Raw genomic sequence first — 17843 nt, 5'->3', positions numbered from 1 at the left:
TCCACATATAAAAGTTCTACTGAGGAAATAAATAAATTAAAACAGTTATGACTAAATCTGGGCAGAAGACCCTCTTCAAAGTAGAAGGTCATCTTCCCCAAGAAGGACGGTTGAGCTGGGCATTACAACTCTGGCAGGCGTAATATGGCGTCAACATTTGATTGCAGTGGACTCAGGCTAGCAGCAGTCAGGTGAAATCCCACAACTCGATTATTTCTCAGACCCTCTACATATTGGTCAAGTTACCCCTTAGCCCAGGGTTAGGCAAGTTCGGTACTAGAGAGCCGCAGTCCTGCATGTTTTTGATGTCTCCCTCCTCAAACACAACTGAGAGGCTCCTGCAGAACGTAATTATGAGCTCATGATTTGAAACACCTGGGTTGCAGGCAGGAGACACCGAAAACATGCAGGACTGCGGCTCTTTAGGACCGAACTTGCCTATCCCTGCCTTAGCCCCAGGAGAGAGAGAAAAAAAAAACCTGGTTGTTGTGCCTGCATGTTCAGTTAGAGTCCTGGAGCCTGCAGTGTCCATTCAGATTCTTTATCAATAGAGGGCTCAGACAGGGTTGCCTAATGTCCCACTTCTTTGTATTGTTTATTATTGTCAGAGAGCTAATATCTATTTATAGTCATGATTAAAAAAAAAAAAAACTGTTGGCAGAGTGGTACTACGCAGCAGTAGTATTGCGTCCGACTAGTTTCAGGATCAACAAACCGCTAATATATTGCTGTAATGATGAATACATACATGCAATAGGGTAGCAATACAATTAACTCTTTGAGCGCACATATCTTAACACCCTCACATTCATTATCTTGACCTTTAGAAAAACCTTTGAGTTAGTGCATTTTAATGTACACATTATTTCCCAAACATGAACTTAGCAAATGAAGTCAACTTAACTCTTGTTGCAGGTTTCGTTAAAACATCTGCCACCGTTTGGTCTGTTGGGCAATATTCCAAACTTATTTTTCCATCATTAACAGTTGCCCTAATAAAGTGGTACTTTATGTCAACATGTTTGCACCTTTGCCTTTTTCCTGGGTTTTTCACCAGTGCTATAGTGCCTTGATTGTCCTCAAAAGACATAGGTTGCGCATATTGATATTTGTCAATATGTCTCAACAACTGTACTATGTAGAAACACTCTCGCACTGTGGCAGCTAGAGCCATACATATACTCTGCCTCACAAGTGGACAATGCAACGGTAGATTGTTTCTTAGTCTTCCATGAAACAACATATTGTTCAAGCTAATACAGTAACTTATTGTGCTTCGTCTGTCACTCGTGTCAGCTGCCCAATCAGCATCACTGTATGCTTGTAGTGCAAGTTTCTCATCACATTTAGTGAAGCAAAGTTCCTTGTCCATCGTACCCTTTAAGTACATGTTTTACTGTAGACCATTGATCTTCGGTTGGTGTAGCAAAGTATTGCGATAACTTACTCATTACAAAACTCAAGTCAGGTCTTGTGCAAGTAGTTAAATAAATGAAGCTACCCACAGCTTCTCTGTATTTCCTGACATCACACATCTCTTCTGCGTCCTCAGTATAGTCAAGTTTTTTTTCACATGACGTCATTCTTGGTTTACAGCCGTACAGTCCTGCAGTTAGTCAGTTATTGGCATCCCTTCTTTTTTTTCATGATCTCTACAATATCTTCGGAAATAAATTGAAATGCTCCAAATTTATATAATCAGGACCTTTTAATTGGATGTCCGAAGTAATTCCACAAAGGAAATTGTTTTTCAACTTGCACAATGTAATTCCAAAGAAGAAATAAAAAAAACTGAATGTGCAGCAATACCGGCACCCCTCTTTGATATTTGGTTGCCCACCCTTTGGCAGTGATGACAGTTTCCAAACGCTTCTTGTAGCCATCTCTAAGCTTCTTGCACTTCTCCGTGTCAGGGTCCAGTAGTGACTTGAGAGGTGGATCCCAAAGTCACGGGCAACAGTGAGGGCATAAAAAAGATTTATTGCAGTCCAAATCGGGTAATATTAAAAAAAAAAAAAAAAAACGCTGGACAAAGCCAGGATACAAAAATGGAAGAAAAAAAACAAGACGGTTGCGAAAGGCAAGGTAAAAGAACAACGTAAATATCAACTTAGGGACTATGAATAAAAATGTTAGAAGACTACAGCCAAAAAAAGGGCAAAAACACAAAAACGATTAGCAAAACTAAGACAAGTAGAGCAACACTATACTGTAGCAAAAAAGGTTTCACAAAACACTTGACTACGTCTATAATAATAGAGAATCATCCAACGTAGTCAAGTCGGCGTCTGAGTCCTTATAAAGCCCTAATTAGTTGATGTGCCGCAGGTGCGGCGCTGGGAGGGGAACGCCCCCTCAATCACTCCGAAACTGAAATTAAAAGAGCTGCACTGAGAGCCCTGAACGATGACACTTCGCTGGTATTTCCCCCCCCACTCTTCCTTTGCAAATTGTTCAAGCTCTTGAATGTTTGCAGGTTTCTTTTCCCAATGGCACATTTCAGCTCATATTGAAGATTTTCAATCAGATTGAGATCAGGAGTCAATGGCCATTTAAAACAGTATTTTTTCCTTTTTAACCATTCCTGTGTGCTTTTGGATGTGTGCTTTCGGTCTTTGTCTTGCTAGAGGATCCATGAGCTTCGACTCCACCTAAGTTGTGTACCATTTAGTAGGAGATGTCCTCCTAGAATGTCTAGATAATTCTCTGATTTTATGATTCCTGTGATACGATCAACGCCTCCAGTACCAGATGTAGTAAAGCAGCCCCAACAGAATGATGGATCCTCCACCTTGATTAACTCATTCACTGCCATTGACGGATATAGACGTCAAAAAATCATTTGAACTACAGTATTTCTATTAGTTTAACATTTTTTTCTACTTTTGTTAACAAGAGTATGAAAACCTAGAAAAAAAAATTGTACATTTAGAGCATATATAAAATGTGTGATTATTCATAATATTGATATTGAAGTCATGCGATTAATTACAATAAAAAAAAATAATCGCCTGACATTTGGGGCATCAGGCGATTATATTTTTTAATCGTAATTAATCGCATGACTTCACTAATTAACTCACAATTAATCACAAATTTTATATCTGTTCTAAACGTTCAATAAAAAAATCTAGGTTTTGGCAGTGAATGAGCTAACTGTTCTTTTCCTTGGAAACTTCATTGCGCTGCCTGTCAACAAACGTGCATTGCGGAAAAACTCTTATTTTTGTTTCATCCGTCCACAGAACATTTTCCCAAAGAATTGTGGTTGGTCCAGGTACTCCTTGGCAAAAGTTAGCCATTCTTTTTTATGTCTGTCTCAGGAATGGTTTTCACCCATGAAGCCCTGTTTTTGGTTCAGTGTGTGACGTATGGTACTTCTTGAAACCATGATCCCAGACTGTTCCAGGTTGGCTTTCAGGTCTTTGGAAGTTTAACATGGTGTTTTTTTCCATTTGCACCAACCGTCGAAGACTTCTGTCATCAATTTTTCTCTCCCCGCCTCCACGGAGGTTCTTGACAGTTCCATGCTCGTCAAACTTCTTAACATTACGCACTGCTGAAACAGGGCTAGCAAAGTCTTTGGAGATGGCTCTATACCCTTTGGAGGTCTTGTGATTGCAAATTATAGCACTTCTGATGTCCTCAGACTCCTTTGTTTACACGATTGTGACAAAGGAAAAGGGGAAAGCAGGTGGCTTTTTAAAACATCAAAGTTATCATTCATCGGTTAATTCATGTGAATTGGGCACATACTATTTTGAACGGGGAATTAATTCACATTTGTGATTTACTAAAGGTGAGTCAAAATATGTTTTCATACTGATTTACAGGAAAGGGTGCCAATACCAGTGACAACTTGAACTTTTCAATTTTTTCCGCCCAGTGTTTATTGTTTTAAATATTGTTTTTTATCATTTGGTCTTTCAGATAAAACACAAGTTCTCTATAAAAAATAAAATATTTTTGATTATTTTTTTCCCTAAGATATTCCACATTATGTACTTTACCTTCATGGGTGCCAATAATGGTGAGCAGGACTGTACATGTAAAACTTTTCAAGTAGTTTCTCAACATACTTTTTTTGTCATTTTTATACACTTGTCACTCCGTGCAAAATTGATATCTTAAATTTTGCTGCCATGATTCCTTTCACTTCCATCAATACTTTTTCATTGCTTGTAGCAATAATCAAATCATCAACCCATATTATTATGATCACTTTCTCACCATTGTTTACTTTTGTGTAAACACAATGTTCAGCTGGTGTTTGCACAAATTCGTTTTTGTCAAAATATTCATACAGCATTTTGTTCCAATTTCTGCCGGACTGTTTTAGTCCATAAAGTGACTTTTTCTGTGTTTGTTTTATTCTGTTTTTATCTGTAACACGTTTTATTGTTATATATTAGATATTGTGAGTTAAATTTACCCTATATTTTATTTGCTGTCTAAAGTAATCAGGTACATTTTACATGACTTTTGTTGATTATATTTACCTCTCTCCAAAATTAGTGTAAAATTTTTGGATGACAAAAGTTTATCGCTGGTGATGTGAAAGGCGGCAGATGATGGACGAAAAGCACTGCAAATATTAAGGAACTATTATGCAGGCGTAGGCAAGCCACGCATTGTCAACCTCTACACAGTGCTGACATCGCTCCAGAAGTCTAACAATAAGAGTGTCACTGTCACTGAATATATTATATGGGCAGAGACCATCACACTCCGAAATAACGGTGAGGCATTGAGTGACGGATTGCTGTTTTCAATAGTATTAAAAGGGCTGCCGGAATCTTTTCAATTATTCTCTGTCCACGTAACTCAAAGTGACATAGCACTTAGTTTTGCTGAGTTCAAGACAAAACTACGAAGCTACAAAGACACTGCAAAGATGAAAGGGCCAGCATCAGAGGACAATGTCATGAAAGCACAAGTCCAACCAAGTAAGAAAACCGAAAATGCCGACATGGTGTGCTTTAAGTTAAATGTGGCCGAAAAGGACACAAAGCTAGAGAGTGTCAACGTAAGCAGTGGTGCAGTTTGTGCAAGAGTGCGACGCAAACTGCAGGCGTAAGCAACGATCGGATAACGTACGCAAAGTTTCAGATGACAAGGATTACGTGTTCCACTTGAATGAGGATGACATCCGGCCGGGGCGCAGCGGAAGCGTGCTGGGCCCATAACCTGTTGGCAGAGTGGTGCTACGCAGCAGTAGTTTTGCGTCCGACTAGTTTCAGAATCAATAAACCGGTCATAAATTGCTGTTATGACGGAGGAATAACTACACACAACCTGCCTCTCTGGCAGTGTGAAAGAAGTGTTTTTTAATACAAAGGAACAAAGAGTCAAAATAACTGTTATGTAACATACATACATGCAATAGGGTAGCAATACAATTAACTATTTGAGAGCACATATCTTTAATTTATTTGGTTGTTACCAACATAACTATGAGATTCATTTTTCAAAAAAAACATTTCCAGTTTAAAACATTTTATAGAAACTTTATTTGGACGTACGCAGCCATTTTTTATTTACGTCGCAACGCATTCGGTGCGTAGTGACGTAGAATGGTGGCTGGCTCTCTGCCGAGCAATATGAAACGCCTATTAAAAAAAAATTAAAAAGCAAGGTAAGCCTCCGTTACGTTCCTAAAGGAACGATCAAAACTCTTGAATGTGTCTGGTGAATGACTAGAGCATGGCGCGGGGGAGGGTGACTCTCGATCTCATGTTGATTCCAGGTGAAATTACTTATTGTCTATTTTGAGAGGGGCGAGGAATAAGTGGTTCGGAAAATAGATTGATTATTTTTGTTAAATTAAACGAGGATTTAGGAGCGAGGAGGTTTGTCTAGTTTAACAAAATAAATTTGGCCAATGAGTGCGTGAACCACGTTGTGACCGCTAGACGGCGCCCAAGCGATGCCCATCAGGCCAAGCAGGATTTTCTGCAGAAGAAAACAGACCAGAGACCGGACCAACATGGCGGCCGTGTGGAGGCTTGTAAACAGAAGTGCTTTTAGCTCTGCAACAATGGGACAACAGTTCTTGTCGTTCAGCTCCGCATCGAAGGTGAGAGCACTTTCCGTGTGGATTTCATCGGCCAGCAGGTTAAAGAGGTTGTCTTTAAACGGCCTCTTTTTGTGACTGACATTTATTGCAATGTTTCTCTCACTTTGAAAAGAAAGGAACATTCCGTAAATGAAAGTAGCAAATAACTCTCCAACATCTGAATGTGCACTCTATATATAGACACATGCGTGGAATAAAAACAGTTTTATTACTAAGTTGGAATGCAGTTTGTGCTTTGTAAATTGATGAAAGTTCTGTCTCCCCACACTACGATAGTAATTTCTAAATGTATCTAAATGTAAAAACTGTACCAGTACAGTTTCCGTTGATTATATTGTACATGGATTGCTGAGTTGCACCAGTGTTCGGGGTGCCGCGAAAAGTATCCATTGCCACTACATTTGTTCAAAACGTTGTATTTTATTCATTACAAAAATATCTTTGCTATCTATTTGTGCCAATGGCGTACAACAAAGTCACACCCAAAAAAATCTTACATTAACTGGCAGAAGATATAAACCTATCCACTAATTGTGGTTCATACAGCTAAAGATCATGGCTTTCTGCAAATATTATTTTTCCAAGCACATGTCAAAATTTGAAGAAAGTACGAGAGGTGAAGGGAAAATTCTTCACTTTTACATGGATCCTGACAGGCGCTTTTTAAAGTTTTTTATTATTATTATTTATGTGTAGGCTGGCGTGAGAGCAGCTCAAACCCTCCCGGAGAGGGTAAAAATTGTGGAGGTGGGACCCAGAGATGGACTTCAGAATGAAAAGGTGGTCTATTATAGTATGTTATGTTTACCCAATATTTCTCAATGTTTCAGTTTCAAATGTTTTTTTTTCAGGTTTTACTAAAAATAACAATTTTACTGTTTCTTTGTCAGACTATTGTTCCAACAGAGACCAAAATCCATTTGATAGACATGCTGTCAGAGTCAGGGCTGTCAGTAGTAGAAGCTACCAGTTTTGTGTCGCCCAAGTGGGTTCCACAAGTACGTTTGTTCTCCCACATGCAAAATGGTGTCATGCCTGCACATGTACATAACACATTGATTTCCGTTTTGCTGTTCCCTGTTACAGATGGCAGACCAGGTTGCGGTGATGAAAGGGATCCATAAGAAACCTGGGGTGTCTTACCCGGTCCTCACCCCCAACCTCAAGGGCTTCCAAGCTGCTGTGGGTATCGAACTTTCTCCGTCAGTTCCTCTGCCATGCGTAGTACTTACAATTGTGTTTTGCTACTATGACTTAATCACAGGTGAAGGCCGGCGCCTCTGAGGTTGCCATATTTGGTGCAGCGTCTGAACTGTTCAGTAAAAAGAATATAAACTGCTCAGTGGATGAAAGTTTACGGCGCTTTGACGAGGTCGTGAAAGCGGCGAAAGATGCTGGCGTGCCTGTAAGAGGGTAAGATGGCCGGCAGCTTAAAACAAACTTTTTACATATTCAAAATTGGCTGATTTGTCATTGAATGGACGTCTTTTTGTTGTCCCTTCAGCTATGTGTCTTGTGTCCTTGGCTGCCCATATGAAGGCAAGGTTCCGCCTGAAAAAGTTGCACAAGTACGTTCTCACTTTTATCCATCAAACAGGCTTTAACAAGCCTTAAAATGTACATCCATTTTTCTTATGATGAGGGGTGAAGACACAATTTTACAAAAGTAGACATTCCAATTTTTTAAACCAAAATGTCCAAGAAGTAGTAAGCCATTTGACAAATATAGACCTGAGCTTTTCCTGTGTGCATATAACTTACAGTAGTACACTTAATGTTATCCTTTCAATGTTTTTTTTTTTTAATCGATTCGACACTAGGGTTTGAACCAATTAGATGACTAGTCCACGCTAATCACGTGTTTTTGATATCTCGCCTTCCTATTGGCCAATTTACAGAGGACTTTGGATTTTCCTGTCCTCTGCTGCTGACTATAACGCTCTGTGGAGCAGCTAAATGTCCAGCTAACAAGGTCTTCTATGTGGCTCCAAGAGTGCAAAAATTAGCTTGTTGTGGAAGAGAATTGTAATTATTCTTGCTAGCTGCAGCAATTCTGATAGCTGCTAGTCTGAAAAGATTCTTATCAGAGGCAATGTGAAATGAAAAGTGTTGTCTAATACGAGGTTAAAATAAAAGTTTGTCATGAGTAGACGACTATGTGCTAACGATAACTTTATTTATAATACTTGCACTTGTGTACTTGCACCTTATTTGTAGTATGGAAGTATATTGCATTCACTTTGGGGGGGGGGGGGACTGTTTTTCTGACAAATTTTTGAGGGGAGCTTTGGGGGGGTTGTGTATATTTTTTTTCAACTGTGGTTTTCTGAATATTTTTTTCTGTTTCAGTGAATATTTGTTTCTGTCATAAAAAAATTCAGAAAAAAGGGGAAAAAAATCAGAAAAATGGAGGGGGGGATTACTGAGAAAAACGGGATTTTTTTTTTTCCAAAAATATTCAGCACCTTACATTAGAATGATGGTATACAGTAAAAAAAGAGCATAAAACATTACCAATACTGTGTTAATTACGGTACACCTTAACTGAGCCAGTAAGTCATATAGTCGAAGGTAAGTTGGAAATATGCGGGAAAGTGTCCGCCATTAGCAAGTCTGTATCAAGCCACTTGGAGTTCAGGGGTAAAAAAAATAAATGAATAAAAATCCAAAAAACAAAAGCTGGTGCTCTGTTTATCTGAAGTTTTTAATATTTTTTTCCCCTGTTTTTCTGAATATTTTTTTCTGACAATTTTTTCTTCTTGTTTTCTGACTAATTAAAAAATAATAATAATAATAATAATTCTTAAAGATTTTTTTTGACACAAAAAAATCAGTAAAACAGAAAAAAATGATTCAGTATTCAGAAAAACAGTTTTTTTTTCTCCCCCCAAGTGATTGCAATACACTTCCATACTTTAGAACCCTGACGTCAATGTATCCCGACATGTGACCGCTAACAATAAATGTCATTTCATGTGATGCTAACATAATCATGATACCAGCTCCTCCTCCATTGCTTGTCTCTCTGCAGGTAGCGAAGCGTCTGTACTCAATGGGCTGTTATGAGATTTCCCTCGGTGACACAATTGGAGTGGGCACACCAGGCAGCATGCGGGAAATGCTGGCAGCGGTGAGCCGCGAGGTGCCAGTCAACGCCCTGGCGGTGCACTGTCACGACACGTACGGGCAGGCCCTCGCTAATATCCTTGTGGCTTTGCAGGTTTGTTGTTTCTCATGATCTTGCTCGCACGGTTCTCCAAATAAGCGGGTTGCTTCACGCTCTTTCACTTGTCACTCCCAGTTTCCGTAAAACTGACACAAATGGCAATACGCCACTGAAAAGTCATTGTCCTTCATTCAATTAGGCAGTGCGTATGAACATCAATAGTGTGAATATCAATGGCATCTGATTCCCTGGAAAATAAATTAAGCCGATTAAGTATCAAAATAATGACTGTACGATGCCATATTGGACATTTTTGTCCAGTCCACATCATTGCTGTGATGTGTTGCTTGTGTTAACATGGCACTGTTCATTTTGGACTTGCTTCCTGCCCTATTGTGCTATAAAAATGCCGTACGGTGTCGTCAAGTATTACCACAATTTAGATGGCAGTCCTAACCATCTCAGGTTTCAAAGAAAAAAAATATTGCGGAAGTGACTGAAGGATTCTGCATTTTAGGAATTCTGATATACTGTAAAAACTAGTGATGGGAAAATTAAGCTTTATGAAGCATTTGTGATATTTAAATCTTTTTTTTCTTCTTGGTTTAAATCTTAAGGCTAGTGCAATGGATATGGATTCAATTTCCACTGCATCGTTAAACCAAGAATGCCATGTAAAGGAGTCCAAAAATATCACAAGTGTGTCATGAAGCTTCATTTGTTAGTTCAAAGCGATAAACGTTTGATGAAAAATCTGCGAAAGAGCAGGGCTGCAAACGTTAAATTACTATTAATGGTGCTCATAAATTTATCATATAGACTCACAGACGTACCTAAAGTTGTGACTATAGTTCATGTTTGTTATTGGTGTTTCCTGTCATGATTCTCTTTTTCCTGTAGATGGGAGTGAGTGTGGTGGACTCTTCCGTTTCCGGGTTAGGCGGTTGCCCTTATGCACAGGGTGCTTCTGGGAATGTTGCGACTGAAGATGTCGTCTACATGCTTCATGGACTTGGCATTCAAACTGTTAGTAGTTGTTTTTGTCTGCAGCGTCAGTTTTTTGTGTGTGGCTCACTTCAATTATCTACAATTTTAACGTGATGTTGAATGGAAAACGTAACTGTAATTTTAATGTTTGTTCAATGTTTTGCCTTTTTTTCCCCCCAATCATTCATCTTAATTGTTACCTTAAAACCACTTCAAGCCATGTTTGTATTAAGAATGATCTTTCGTTCCCAGGGAGTGGACATCAGCAAGCTGATGGATGCAGGAGCTTTCATTTGTCGAAGCCTTAACAAGAAAACCAGTTCTAAAGTGGCACAAGCAACCTGCAAACTGTAGGAAATGTTCAATCGTGAGGACTTTCCCACTCTGCACTTTCATCAGTACACACAAAGTCGGAACCAAGTGTTCTCTTGCTCCCTTGTCAAGTTTTTGTCTGATATGTCACTGAGTGTTGATGATGTTGATGATAATGATGATGATGATGTGTTGGAAATAATTTCACGGAATAATGATGGCATTGCTCCAACAGTGCCTTTAAATAGAGCCAGTCTTATGATACTGACTATCAAAAGAGGTGATGCCTTCCTCTGTTGTATTTTCAATGGTACTAATGTGACTTTACAGGCAATTGAGTAAAAATGTGAGTATGATGGATCAACTCACTGTTGTTGAAATGTTCGGTTGGTCCTGAAATCTGGATTTTTATTATTTCAGCTGGCTTTTTTTTTTCTGTGATTGTGATTTGTTTCCTTTTATGCAGAATTAAAAGTTTGTGTTTATTTATTTTAGAGAATGCTGTCCACATGTACATATATATCAAACTTGTGAATGATATAAATAAATACTATTTGGTCCATTGACATTTTTTCAGTAAGTTTTTGATGCATTATAAACAGTAGAAGTTAAGATAATTTATCATGTTTAAGGACTCACAGATACTGATTTTAAGCTACCACGTTTTTTTCCCCCTTCTTTTTTATACCGACGCTTTAGTCATTTTTTGTGAGTTGTTAAAGAAGTGATTCAGTCATTGCACTCTTCTTTCCTATGCCGCACCTCACAAGAACCTGTCTGACAGGCAAACTGAGATTCTTACTGCAAGCTTCTAACTGGCAAAAATAAAACTATAACTAGCTCAGTTGCCGCTGCTCAGTTAAATGATGTCATTGTGTGTCCGGTTTATATAATATATACGATACACAGTACAGGACAAAATTTGGACACCTCATGCAATGCATTTTCTGTATTTTCATGACTATTTATGTTGTAGATTCTCACTGAAGGCATCAAAACTATGAATGAACTCACGTGGAGTTATGTACTACTAAAAAGGCGAAATAGTTGTTTTATTTTCTACCTTCTTCAAAATAGTCACTCTTTGCTCTGTTATTTTTTTTGCACACTCTTGCCATCCCCTCGAGGAGCTTCAAGAGTAGTCACCTGAAATGTTTTTTCTCAACAGTATTGAAGGAGTTCCCAGAGGTGAGAACGCCAAGAGTGTGCAAAGCAGTAATCAGAGCAAAAGGTGGCTATTTTGAAGAAACTGGAATATAAAACATGCTTTCAGTTATGTCACCTTCTATTTTTTAGTTAAGTACATAACTCCACATGTGTTCATTCTTAGTTTTGATGTCTTCAGTGAGATCTGCAATGTAAATAGTCATGAGAATAAAACAAACGCATTGAATGAGAAGTGTGTGTCCAAACTTTTGGCCGATTACTGTATAGGATGGATAGATGGATGGATGGATGGATGGGTGATATAGATAGATAGATGGATGGATGAATGATGTATAGATAGATGGATGGATGGATGATGGATCGATAGATAGATAGATAGATGGATAGATGGATGAGTGGATGATGGATAGATAGATAGTTGGATGGATGGATGAATGATGGATAGATGGATGGATGGATGGATAGATACATCGATAGATAGATAGATAGATAGATGGATGAGTGGATGATGGATAGATAGATAGATGGATGAATGATGGATAGATAGATGGATGGATAGATAGATAGATAGATGGATAGATAGATAGATAATATATAATAAATAGACCAGTCATCATGTTCAATAAATTTAATATGTATAAAAATAAAACTTGTCAAAATTACATATCTTACACAATTCTAGGGTGATTGTAGCATTAGGCAACACAGCACGAACAGCAGCATTCCTTTCGGCTGATTTAAATCAACAGTGGTCTTGGAGAAGGCGTGGTTGTTGACTACAAAGCCCAAACAAATGCAAAATGAGAGACTGCTTGTTCGGAAGTCATGAATGTTCCCGCTGAGGCTTTAGATGAGGAAATACATGCCATTCACTTTGTCCCGAGACGCACACCCAAAAAAGAAGAAGTAAAAAACGATTTTGAGCCAGTTAACATACTTTCAAGTAGTTCTCAACCATAGTGGTGTGCCCACATTCCAGAATCATTACCACTTTCCACTGACTCTGCTGCTTGCACATCAGATTTACTTTGAAAAGCTGGATGAAATGTACAGGGGAAGGGCAAGGCTTGTCTAACATCACGAAGGACCTCCCTTCTGTCCACTCAATAATAACTTTGAGAAGGCGTACAACCTTGATGGTATTCCAAAAAGAAACCCTGCTGTAGATGATATGTAAATGTTGTGGAGGTTGACATGGAAACACAAATTCACGTTGTGGAGGCAGAGGCTCACATCATAGTCCAGTGCTCAGTGACTCAACTTACACACACTATGGTTTGGCCCATCGCGCTTGATGTGTTTTTAAGCCTGCAAATGAGTCACAGCCCAAGCACAACTGATGGTTTTCATCGTCAGTCTTTTTCTTTTTTTGGTTTGGCTCTCAAAGAGGAGTAAACAAATTTGGAGCAGAGGCCCGAATCTTGTCGTCGTACTTCAGTGTGGAAAATCTGAACTCTGGCTTGTTTGCCGATTTGAAGGATGGCGGCTTATCCTCCAGGTCCACCTTGGGCGGAGGCTGCATGCAGGTGTTAAATAGCTCGTCCATGTAGTCGTCCTTGTTCACGGGCAGGTCGAGTTTGCGCCTCTGGACCTTGTTGGCAACTCGCACGATTCTCTTGGCGATGAGGTAAATGATCTCGCAGATGTTGAGGACGATGCAGAGCGCAGAAGCGCCCACCATGAAGTAGGTGAAGACTTTCTTCTCGGTGGGATGTCCGATGTAGCAGTCCACCACGTTGGGGCAAGGCCACACCTCGCACTTGACCAGCCGGGGCAGGTAGAAGCTGTCGTAGACGTGGTGGAGGATGTAGAGGAAGGCCGCCTCGATGCCCGTCTTGACAAAGAGGCTGACCAGGTAGGTCCACCACAGGCCGCCGTGCTTCTTGCCCGTGTTGCCGTACAGCTTGGCGCTCTCGCCGTGCTTGGCTATGTGCTTGCGCTCGCGGTCGTCACGGTAGGCCACGTGCATGACCACCATGAAGGACGGGCAGGTGATGAAGATCAGCTGCAGCGCCCACAGGCGGATGTGGGAGATGGGGAAGTAGTAGTCGTAGCAGACGTTGGAGCATCCCGGCTGCTTGGTGTTGCAGTCGAAGTCCTTCTGCTCGTCGCCCCACACCCGCTCGGCCGCCACCACGTACACCATCACTCGGAACACAAACACCACCGAGAGCCAGATGCGCCCGAAGGCTGTGGAGTATTTGTTCACCCCACTCAGGAGGGCTTGGAAAGTCTTCCAGTCCATGACTTCTTGGTTGAAGTTCTTATTCTTTGCAAGGTTCTGGCTTGAAGGGCAACCAGAGGACACGTTAGAATAATTAGTTCACTGCGAGCATACGTTGCAACTCGGTAACATATGCTGCGTTCGAGGATGGTCGGAAGTCGGTTATATCCGAGTTGTTCTTTCCCAGTTCCGACCTGAAAGCGTTCGAGGCGAAAGTAAACAACCAAAATGGCGGATGGTGATCAATTGTTTTATATTTTGGTCCTCAAAACTCATTTTGACTACCAGCAAACTTACCTTCTCGCAATTTTGCTTCATTTATTGTTTTTATCTTATTTCACAAGCATTCCATACAGTTCAGTATTTCATCGTATAATTTCATGCAGGGAGATAGCGGCATATTGTCACAAAGGTGGAGTTACGTCGAATATTTACGAATGAACAAAGCTATCTAGTTTTATACTCAAGTAAATTCTGTTTTACCATTCACAGTCTGTGTGTAGTTCTTCGGTGAGCCTTTTTTTCCGACTTCGCAAGTGGAATTCAAGGTGGCGTTCCCGTACACTTCCTGGTTTTAAGTCATAAAAGTCCTACTTCTGACCATCCTCGAATGCATCATTAATCCAACCCCATGTAGCAACAAAACAAGGGACAGCCTAAAACGCCAAAGCTTAACTCATTCACTGCCATTGACGACTGTAGTCGTCAAAAATTCATTTGAAATATTTCTAGTAGTTTCACATTTTTTTGAGTGTGACAATATAGATTTTTTTTATTGTACATTTAGAACAGATATAAAATTTGTGATAAATCTTGAGTTTTTTATTGAAGTCATGCGATTAATTACAATTAAAAAATTTAATTGTCTGACGCCCCTAACTTTTAATAATATTTTTAATTAGGGGCATCAGGCGATAATTTTTTTTAATTGTAATAAATCACATGACTTCACTAGTTAACTCAAGTTTAATTACAAATTTTATATCTGTTCTAAATGTACAATAAAAAAAATCTAGGTTTTCATACTCTTGTTAACAAAAGTTGGAAAAAAATGTGAAACTAATAGAAATAGTTCAAATTTTTTTTTTTACGTCTATAGCGTCAATGGCAGTGAATGAGTTAATGTCCCAAAACTACTAAAAAAAAAAAATCAAATAATCGATTTTCCTTTTCAAGCCTGAAATTGATTCATAAAACCATGAAGCAATTAATTTTTTTCATAAGAATTTTAAACGCCATTTTTTTGGATGTAAATATTTTCTTGAAATGTACTGTTCACATTAATTTAAAAGTATTTTCTTACATTTATGAAATACCTGACTTATTGCACTTTCAAAATTGTTTTAATTTATTATTATGAAAATATTTTCATCTCATCCTTGCTGATGTCAATGTTTGTGTAACACTTAAGTAATTATTTCCATAAAAAATTTAAATAAAATTATTTAACCAGTTACTGCCTCCGCAAAATTTAATTTGGAAGTTTTAAGTTTGTGGAGTTTTTATCATGTCCCTGATATTTAAGAAGAATTCATGTTCTATAATTAATCCATATCGGACTGAATTGAAGTGAATCAAGTCAGAAAAAAATCTAAATCAATCTCTTGTGAATCTAAATCGAATCAATTGAGGAAATTATAATTGATACCAGCCCTAAAAACTACGATCAATTTTTACCAAAATTCATTAATTCATGAGAACTCATACCCACTCAAACCTCTGAAAATTTTACAATAATCGCCCCAATAATTGAGGTTTTATGTACGTTAACGTCTTGTTTTCCACAAGCACTCATACAGAAGCTTCATGTGGCCTAATAGGAAAATGCTTAACGTCCATAAAATTCAAATATTGAGGCGATCATTGTATTTCAGAGGTTTAAGTGGGCATAAGTACATATGTCCACATTTATTTTGGAGATGATTAATCACTGTTTTCAGATGTTAAGCAGTGTTAAAGGGGAAGTCAACCCCCCAAATTTGTTTTGACAATATTAAGTTATTTGCAGCCCCACTAGTCTAAATATGGTAATCTGGTTATTATTGCGTTAGTGGAATATGAATTAAGCAGCAAAATCGAGTAATTTTTATCAATCTCAGGGGGTGGCCATTTTGCCGCTTCCTGTCGACTGAATATGACGTCACAGTTGCTCAGGTTTCCGGTAACAACCAATCACAGCTCAGCTTCAGAAAAGAGGTGATGGATGGGGAAGTAGTGGTCGTAGCAGACGTTGAATGATCTTTGACAGCAAGTGGCAAAATGGCCGCCCCCTGATATGGATAAAAAAAAACGGCTGGATTTTTCTTCATAACTCTTATTCCACAAATCTAATATTAATCACAATGTCATAGTTAGACTAGTGAGGTCACATATAATATATGAAGAAATGTTTAAGGATGCCTTCCACTTTAAGCTTTTTCTCTATAGTGAGTGAAATGAAGGGGGAGGTCTTAACGTCCATAAAATCCAAATTATTGGGGTGATCAATGTGATATTTCCAGAGGTTGAAGTGGGCATGAGTGGCCATATACATTTTGGTGACAGTTGATCAGTTTCCTGACATTAAGCAATGTTGCAAGAACATTAATAGGCTATGCTAGTCAAAACCAGCTCACCTTGAAACTAAATCCTTATTTAACCAAAAGTTAGCCTATATAACAAAAAGTTATGTTTTTTGTGTGTGTGTTGACACATAAAGTACATGTCACAGACATTAATTAGAGTGAACATTATTTAAATGAAAAATAAAAAACAATAACAAAGATTCAAAAACTTACATTTAAATAACATCAGGTAAATTTGGCCTTCTGTTGCCGTACAGTAAATGTCATCTATGTATTTGCGTAATTTAGAATACATTTACATTACATGAGAAACGTTCATTACTCTCAGGCCTGGTATTGGACGCGCATTTAGTTTCTATTCACGTTTTTTTTTCCCTCAACCCCACTTTTTTCCCCCTTCTAATAACTTGACTTAAAGTCACTTTAGTCTAAGTATATTTGACTCACACAGACAAGCCTTATATAATATTGACTTAAAGTTTAAATTCATATTTCGTATAGTAGGCCTATAGCTCATAATAATCTAATGCTGTCACTAAAATGTATTCAGAATCCATAAACGACTCCTACTCGAACCTAACTCTCGTTTCTTAGTCGGATCGATTCTAGTTTATAACACAGGTCGCATAAAAAGTAGAAAAACGTGTAACGCAACAACAGGAATTGTGAGATTCGCGACTTTACATGGCGGACCCAAACGCACCAGGGGAGGATTAAATTGAACTCTCGTCTTACCAAAAGTCGTCTCAGTCCATTTGTGGCGAAGAAGACGATCGATTAAAGGTGTTGCCAGCACATTTGTTGATAATTTGACGGTCCCTTTTCGCCGTGAAACACAAAGAGCGGCAATGCGGGCAGGTAGAAGAGCGCAGGCTTGAGAAATGCGTCTGTGGGTGTGGTTAGAAAACCCAAAAAGAAAAAAGACAGACTGGAGCAAGTCCAGATGTTCCTCCCGCCTCCCCGGCCTGTCTGACGCTCTTCACTCACACTCCTGTTCACTATACACAGCACTCACACTCCTGTTCACTATACACAGCACACTTCAGACTAAGACTATTACTTAGAAGATGCTAATTACATTATGACCCTTAACACCAATTTCCACCTTTATGTTTTCAAGTTGGAAATGCTTGCGCTTAAGCAAAGGTATGTGTTTGTAATCATGTGTTTGCTCTCTGTGTACCAGGAACCAAAGTCTTCTTTTGTCCTGACTTGTTTCAACTTGCTTCATGCACTCACCGAGACGGACACACCCTCCAATGAATACTTTTTTTTTTTTTTTTACCTAGCCAAAAGCGCTTGCATTGAACAGCAGGTTGGTTTTGTGTTCCCTCTGTGAGTCTGGCT

General features: G+C 38.9%; 2 protein-coding genes across 3 annotated transcripts; one reads left to right on the top strand and one right to left on the bottom strand.

Annotated features, from left to right (window-relative positions):
* The first annotated feature begins 5554 nt into the window (after window positions 1-5554).
* hmgcl (3-hydroxy-3-methylglutaryl-CoA lyase) lies at window positions 5555-11107 on the top strand. Of its 2 annotated transcripts, none has more exons than XM_077546629.1 (9): window positions 5555-5635; window positions 6773-6856; window positions 6967-7074; window positions 7163-7258; window positions 7341-7489; window positions 7581-7644; window positions 9108-9296; window positions 10143-10268; window positions 10482-11107. In XM_077546629.1, the coding sequence occupies exons 3-9, from the start codon at window positions 7006-7008 to the stop codon at window positions 10581-10583; spliced, it is 795 nt and encodes a 264-aa protein (XP_077402755.1). In that variant the 5' UTR covers window positions 5555-5635; window positions 6773-6856; window positions 6967-7005; the 3' UTR covers window positions 10584-11107. The 2 variants fall into 2 exon arrangements, with proteins under 2 accessions (XP_077402755.1, XP_077402671.1); XM_077546545.1 differs by lacking the exon at window positions 5555-5635 and adding an exon at window positions 5664-6076.
* Window positions 11108-12321: 1214 nt separating this feature from the next.
* gjb3 (gap junction protein beta 3) lies at window positions 12322-17481 on the bottom strand. Its single transcript, XM_077546757.1, has 2 exons — window positions 17232-17481; window positions 12322-13993 (listed from the first exon to the last, which is right to left on the bottom strand). Exon 2 carries the CDS (start codon window positions 13951-13953, stop codon window positions 13090-13092), a length of 864 nt encoding a protein of 287 aa, XP_077402883.1. The 5' UTR covers window positions 13954-13993; window positions 17232-17481; the 3' UTR covers window positions 12322-13089.
* Window positions 17482-17843: the final 362 nt, after the last annotated feature.

Source organism: Vanacampus margaritifer, chromosome 1 (assembly GCF_051991255.1).
Source record: "Vanacampus margaritifer isolate UIUO_Vmar chromosome 1, RoL_Vmar_1.0, whole genome shotgun sequence".
In the NCBI taxonomy this organism is placed as follows: Eukaryota; Metazoa; Chordata; class Actinopteri; order Syngnathiformes; family Syngnathidae; genus Vanacampus; species Vanacampus margaritifer.
Note: the sequence above shows the minus strand (reverse complement) of the source record. Positions and strands in the feature narration are given on the sequence as shown.